The sequence below is a fragment of the Rhinolophus sinicus genome, linkage group LG03 (genome assembly GCF_036562045.2).
Source record: "Rhinolophus sinicus isolate RSC01 linkage group LG03, ASM3656204v1, whole genome shotgun sequence".
In the NCBI taxonomy this organism is placed as follows: domain Eukaryota; kingdom Metazoa; phylum Chordata; class Mammalia; order Chiroptera; family Rhinolophidae; genus Rhinolophus; species Rhinolophus sinicus.
This window is the reverse complement of record NC_133753.1, coordinates 96,069,395-96,076,779: the sequence shown is the minus strand read 5'-3', so window position 1 is coordinate 96,076,779 and position 7,385 is coordinate 96,069,395. Positions and strand designations below refer to the sequence as shown.

The 7,385-nt window shown below is 45.5% G+C and overlaps 1 protein-coding gene across 7 annotated transcripts in view; it reads left to right on the top strand.

Moving 5' to 3' along the window:
• The first annotated feature begins 905 nt into the window (after positions 1-905).
• Positions 906-7,385, top strand: part of GRAMD2A (GRAM domain containing 2A) — a 31,000-nt gene continuing 24,520 nt past the window's right edge. For 4 of the 7 annotated variants that reach the window (XM_019736019.2, XM_074328233.1, XM_074328232.1 and 1 more), the window contains exon 1: positions 909-1,141. In XM_019736019.2, the coding sequence (XP_019591578.2) occupies positions 1,011-1,141 (131 nt within the window). In that variant the 5' untranslated portion in view covers positions 909-1,010. Of the gene's footprint in view, positions 1,142-2,740; positions 2,957-7,385 lie in introns of those variants that run through there. The other 3 variants (XM_074328228.1, XM_019736020.2, XM_074328231.1) reach the window with 3 other exon arrangements.

Below are 7,385 nucleotides of genomic sequence, written 5' to 3'. Positions count from 1 at the left end.
ACAGGTTACCCCCTTCAGCACTCTGGGGACCTGTGGCAACTGTGACTGTAACAGGACCTGCAGCTGGAAGTTTTAATGGCTTGTTTGAACCAAAGATAAGGCAACAGGGCCCCTGCCTCCTGCTCTGGTGGGTAAACCAGGAGTAAAGTAGCCCTTGCCGTGCCCTGCCCTTCCATTAGGTCTTCATGCAATAGAGACCCCTAAAGGAGATTTAGGATGAGACCTGGCTGCCGAGACCAGCTTCTGCTCGCTGTTCCCAGAACAACTGCAGACCTGGGCTCCCTTTGTGCCCCTGTTTGCCGATGCCCTCCATCCATGACAGCTGGGTCAAGGAGGTGAGGGAGGGTTGGGAATGGAACTGAATCGAGCTTGCACCTTCCCCCTCCTGACCACTCAAGGACCAAGCCTTACCTGGTGGGGGTAGGAAGGAAAGGGGCCCGCAAGCCAAGAAAGAGGAACCCAAGTTTGGTCCCATTCTCAGTCCAGTTCATTGTCACATCCCCATCAATCTCAGCCCTTCTGCTTGTGCTTCCCCATTCTTGATTTCCTGGCCAACTTCAGTCTTTCCCAGACTCCTCCAAAAGTTTTTTGCCTAAGAAACACTGAAGTTTCCAACTCTGGTAGAAGTTCATGACAGCATTCTAGTTCCCAGGCTGTCCGACTGGCATTCAACCTCCCCAGTGGTGTTACCTACGCGTGTCCTCACTAAGCTGGTGAGGAGAGAAATTGAAAGCTACGGTGGAGACGAGTGTTGGCAGGGTTTGCTGGAGGACAGGAATCTTGCTGCAGAGAGCACCGAGTCCCGAGACTGGAAGGGCGGAGGAGGAAGAAACGAGGGGCAGGGCTCTCGCTGTCAGGGGCAGGAGGTGCAGACCCAGGCCTTGGCCTTGGTTCAGACTTTCCAGTCTGGAGTAACGAGCGGTGCGATCTGCGCGGCGCTTGGGCCCCACCTGTGTCTGGCGAGGGGAAGGGCCCGCCAATGAGCAAGGCCCGTCCCACTCGGGCAGCCAATGGGCGGGAGGAGGCGGGCCCTCGGCGGGCGGGGGCGGGCAGGCGCTCCGACCCGCGCTGGGTTCCCGGCGCTCGCTGGAGGCTCCGCGATGACCGCTCTGAGCATGGGCGAAGCCGCCGAGGCGGGCAGGTAAGGGGCTGCGGCCCGCATGCCAGGCTCAGGGCCCCGGAGGTTGCCGCGAAGAGCGGGACGGCCCGCTGCGCCTGGGTGCCTTCTGCCCCGGGGGCAGGCACTTCCCCGCCTCCGGAATGCGGGCTCCGCTCTAGAGCTGCGCGGAGCGGGCCCCGGCGCCTCGGGGGCTGCAGAGTGGTCGCGCCGGGGCACATTGTCCGGGCTGTCTGCGCTCCGCTCGAAGTGTCGGGACATTGGGGATGAGGAACGTCTGGGCGGCATAAGGGCGGCGGAAGGCACCATCCGTGGGACGCCTCCAATGGTCCACACCCCACCCCTCGCGAACATCGCTGTTCATTCATTCATATATTCATTCATGCATGCATTCATTCCCCAGCCATATCTACCCCCAGTTTGGACTGCCCCCCACACAAAGGCTGGCGCTTCCCTGCTGGCCCCCGGGTGGAGGGAGGGGTGTCAGCCTCTCTCCCCTTCCAGCGGGGTCTTGTAGTTGTAGCGGCCTGCGGAGGCCCAGGAGGCAGCGTGGAGCTGTCCCAGCACGACTCGGCCGCACCCGTGCGTCAGGCCCGTCCCGGTCGGGCGGGCTGGGGCCGGTCTCTCAGCCTCGAGATCTGATCCAAAGTCTCCCTGGGAGGACAGAAAGTTCTTGCAGCTGGGGAAGGGGCAAGGAGGCAGGGCAGATGGGAGGTGGCGTTTCAGGTGACATCAAGAATTGTGGCCTCTGCCCCCTAAGGTCTTGGAGCCCTGGGGGTGGGGTTATTTGGGGGAAGACAGAGCCAGTGGATGAGGCTGTAAGTTCCTGCCCTTGCCCAGGTCCCAGGTCCCACAGTCTGAGCTCTGGAGGGCAGCCTGGCACCTCTGGCCACTAGCTGTGGGGCAGGTGGGGTGAATGTGTGCCTTGTGCCCACTCCACCGGTATGTGGAGCTGGTGGAATGCTTCAGGGTTCCCTCTGGCCTGTCCCCAAAGAGGCTGGTGGGGTTCCACCGAGCTGTCATTTGCCCTTTGCTTTGCTTGCTCCTCCCCACCCCATGATTGTTTGGCGTCAGGCTCCTAGGGAATGACAGAGAGTGCCCTGGCCATCTGTGATGTCTTTGCCCCCTGTATACCTCCAGCGGGCTCTGAAGGCCAGCTCTTTTGAGAGCAAAGTCATCCGGGGTTGCAGGAAGAGATGGGTGAGGTCGGTCCCTCCCATCCTGCAGTGAGGGGGCCAGTGTGCCCCCTCTGCAGCCCTCTGATCACACTGGCTGGAGTCCAGTCCAGTCCACGCTGGCAGACAGGGCCAGTTAAGCAGTGAGCATCTCTGGAGCAAATGGGCCAAACTTGACAGGCTGCCACTGATCTTCCAGGAGAGTTTCTGCTGAGGCCAAATCAAAGTTCTCCTTCCTGACTTGCCTGTGGGAGAATGCTCTGAATAGCTTAGAGGGGACAGCCCAGGCCCTGTCCATGCCTTGCTGTTATTGGTTGCTTTCAAATGCCTGAGCTTAGGCAAATCCTCTAAGCCTCAGTGCAGACCAGAAAGACTCATGTGCCAGTTCATCCACCTAGGATGCCCCCTGGGGTTGAGGTCAAGATGCTTTTAAGCCAGCCAGCCTCGCTCAAGCTCTTCCCTGGGCCAGCGAGGGTGGCTCTGCCCAGTCCTTAACCGGGTTAAGCCACGCGTTTGGCTCTTGAATGCCACATACCATATTTATCAGACGAGCATGAAGAGCCTCTCCGGGAACCAGAAGTGAGTTCTCAGCCTCATGTGACTATTTTGCTGTGACTTGGGGACAAATCAGTTGCCCTCTCTGGGCCTTCTTTGCCATCATAAGGTAGGCCCCCTAAAAGCCCTCCTCCATGCGGTCATTCAGTGATTCTGCTACCTAGCCTGTTTCCCCTCAATTTCTGAAGGCCTTTTATTTCTTTACATCATTTCTTCTTTGTTATGACTACCTATGGAAAGCCCATGAAGACGAGAACAGTTCAGCATTCCACTTTGGTGTCCAGCTTCAGACGCTGGACACCAGAAAATCCTTTGTTCTTCTCCTCTCCTGAGAAGTGAAAAATCATTCTTTGGCATGAAGTGCACCTTGGCCACTGTGCTGCTATTCACCTGGGCCACAGGGCATTGATCAGTCACCACCTGTTATCACCAGCCTTTGAAGCTTTGATTAATTCCCCAGCTGTTTACCAATGTAGGGCAGGAAGGAAGAGGGGGAGGGCAGAAGCCCCTGGATGTGGAGCTTCTGGGTAATTCAGAAGGAAGTACCTCCCCGAGGAGGACCTGCCTGCTGCTGCACGGAGGCCAGAAGGAAGGCATTGTTCCCCAGAGTACAAGCCTCTCCAGGGCAAATTGGTTCCTCCTGTCTCCCCTACCACTGCACGTTTTTATTAGTATAGGAAAGCTTGGTCGTAATTTAGGACTGGAGTGTTTCAATAACTTGTGGAGGTTGAATCAAGCTTCAGGTCCTTGTCCTAAATTAGTGTTTCTTCAGGTGATGTTTAAAATCCACTAGAAAATCACATTGTTCATTTTTAAAAGGGACATAAGTTTTTGGCTGGCATTATTTTTTAAAATATGAAATAAAACGCACATAAAGAATTCGTTTAAACCAAACATGAATTGCTTTTCCTCTTAATGTGTTGACATGGCACATCAATGGTATATTAAATAATTGTCAAAATCCCACTGGTATTTCATTTCATTGGTGTTCCTTTTTTCTCTGACTTAGGGTCAGAGAAGCAGCATAGGTGCTGAGCAAACAACTGTGACTGGTTCTAAGAATGTTTTTCTGTCCCTTCTATAGAAAAAAAATTAAATATTTCTGGCATGCGTTAACATTAATCAAATTACTCGAAACTTGCCCACAATTACCAGGGCCACACAAAATGCTATTTTAAAATAATTTTGGAATTTGTAAGGCCTACCCAACATTTTATTTCAAAATAATTCAACAACAATACCTCAGAATTGATATTCATACTGGGCTTTCTTGATTACCAAACAAGTTGAAAAATGTTTATATTTTTAAAAATATAACTACAATACCATTTTCACATCTAAAAAAATAACAGTAGCTCGTTAAAATCATCAGATACCTAGTCAACATTTTAAAGTTCCCCCATCATCTCATGAATGTTTTTGTACCATTAATTTATTTTAATAAGGATCCAAATGAGGTTTTACAATTGGCTGGCGCATTGAATTTATATATCTGTATCTGTATAATCTCTTGTAATCTTAAAATTCCCTTTCCATTTCTTCTTCTTTGTTGTTGCAATTTACTTGTTGAAGAAACAGGATTATTTGTCCTATACCATTTCCCAGTTTGTTGATGTTGTTTAAAAGATTCCTCTGACTCCTTTATTTCCTGTAAATAGAGAGTTGGATCTACAAGTTGCTCAGAATCAAGAGGTTTTGAGCACTTGAGGAAGCATATAAGGTCTGATTATTTCTCTTTAGAGGATGCTAGGCAGCCATTGATGATTATTTCATTTAGACCCATTGTTTCATTAGAGATTGCAAAATGGTATTACTCTAATTCTATCACTCTTTCATCAATTATTAGCTTGGATCTTTCTATAAAAAGAAATATCTCCTTTTATGTTACCCTGAGGTATAGCTAGGACTAGAAAGATAGAATTAAAAACTTAACTCTTTCTTTTATTTACAAATTTCAAAATAAAGAGATGGGTCCCTAGTATTCACCAAAGGTGACCAGTAAGTTATTTTTGTATTATTATAATCTCATGGATTTAAGCAGATTTGATATGTTTCAGTCCATTGTAGACATCATTCTTAGTGATGCTCAAATTGTCCCATCTTCAAGTTGGCTCTTGAATCCTTGTGTCATGACCTCAGTCTTTGATGGCTTCCTTGCTTTCTGGTATGATTAGATATTTTTATGTTCATTTGTGCATTTCCTGCTCCAAACCTGGAATCAGCCATTTTTCCAAGGAGTGCTGGTTCCTTTTAGTGGAAAATGGTATTTAGAGACCACAGTCTAAGCATCAAGAGTGTTTGTTGTTAGGGTGTTCGGTGTTTTTTAAAATACTCAGTTTTGAAATTTATGTTTTAGATTCATTTTGTTGCTGATCAAATTGGAGTTGTGTGTGCTATCATTTTGGAAGTCATGGGCTACATTAAACATCTGATAAAAGTGAAATGCTCTCTTTCCAGAAACAGGCTCCTTTGTTCAGACACAACAATTTTGCCCCAAATTCCAGGAGTTTACAAACCTATCCTGCAACACTTGCCTGGACTCTGGGGTCCATTAGACTATCAATCGGTGTCCATAAAGATGGAGGAGGACTGGGGAGGACAGGAAATAGCCAGTTGGCCCCATGCAAAAGCAGCAGTGGGAAAGCTAATGGGTCTTGCAGTATTAGACCCAGAAGAGAGGTTAGGAGTGGCCATGGCCCAGACTCTGCACTGGTCACACCACAATGGAGCTCTCGTTTTATCAAGGAAGGAACATGGTGATAAAGATTTGTGCCTTGGTGAAAGATCACTAGATAGATCACCATTTGGGTGTTGGAAAGAACTTTCTAATGATATACGTGGATGACATTCACATGTAGTAGGCACATTATAAGTTGGTGCAAAAGTAATTGCAGTTTTTGCAATTATTTTTAACCTTTTAAACCGCAATTACTTTTGCACCAACCTAATATAAAACAGAGTCACATCTGGCCCCCTTACGGTTCTCTGGCTGTGTCATGGCCTGGTACACGTAGGAGCTCACCAAAAGTTAGTTTCCCCAGTGCGCCTCCAGCTTCAAGAATCTAAGACTAGGACTGTCAGATAATTCAGCTCTGGCTCTAAGAAAAACTTGATCTGTTTTTCTTTTCAAGGTGCAAAGTTCATTTTAAAAAAATAAAGTATTTTGAGATAACTGTAGACTCACATGCAATTGTATGAAATAATACAGAGATCTCATGTACCTTTCACCCAACTTCTCCCTGTGGTCACATCCTGTGTGACAATAGCTGAATAGCACAACCAGAAAATTGACATTGATATAATCCATTGACCTGGTTCTGTTGACCTGGTTCAGATTTCCAGTTTTACATGCACATGTATGTGCGTGTGTGTGTGTGTGTGTGTGTGTGTTTAGTTTTGTGCTGTTTTACCACATCTGAGGATTTCGTAAAATTCATTTTTAAAATCAGTTTCTTTTTCTGTTGGATTCTAAGGGTTTTCATGAAGGAAGAATAAAGTTTTAGGAATTTGGAATTTCAGAGGCATCTCTTGGTTAACATGGCTGTGTCCTGGTAACACGTTTTTTTCTTGCTGCATCCTTCTCCTTTCTTTTAATTCTTTTCACCAAATGGAAATAGTTTTTTCATTGTGATCGTAAAATTCAAGTAAAGTATAGGAAAAGTATAAAGAAGAAAATAAAAAAACACCTAACATCCCAACTCATGGAGAAAAATGTTGTTAGAATTTTGGTGAGCGTCCTTCCCACACAAGTTTTATTATGCATACTGTTCTATATAATGCTTTTTCCAAGGTTATGTAATGCTATCCTTTCATGTTAATATGGACTTATTTTTAAGAAATAACTTGATAAATATCATTTTAATAGTTCCATAGCCTTCCAGTTTATGAATAAACTATAATTTGTTCATGCCCTATTGTTGTTGTTTTTTCTCTTCTAACTTCACTTCAGTGAAGATTCTTATACGTTTAAATTTGTGTCCAATTATTTTCTCAGAATAAATTGTTAGAAGTGGAATTTCTGGGTCTGACAGGTAGCTACATATAAAATGTATCTAACCTTCTCATACTGTCCTACACACAGTAGTGTGTGAGATTGCCCTTCACCAACATGTCAATCAACAGTAGATATTATTAAACTTTTAAGCCTTTGAAATTAAATAAGTAAAAAAAGATATAATTTCTACACTTTATTTTATTTTTAAATACCTTTAGTGTTTTTGCTGATTTTAAAAGTATTGGATGCCTGTTATAATAAGTTCAAACAAATCAGAAATTATACAGTGAAAATCACCCCATAATTCTCCCTGAGATATAATCACTGTTGTTTGATATATACTCTTTAAAGATTTTTAAAAATTTTATAAATGGATTATATTTTACTTATTAATCTGTACTACTTTTCACTAAAGAACACATTTTGCACTTTTTTCCATATTATCAAATGCAGCTATACTCATAGGAATCTATTACATTGATAAAATATGATTTTGGTATTTCTATTCCCCCCATAATTGTTAACCATATGAATATACATTTTT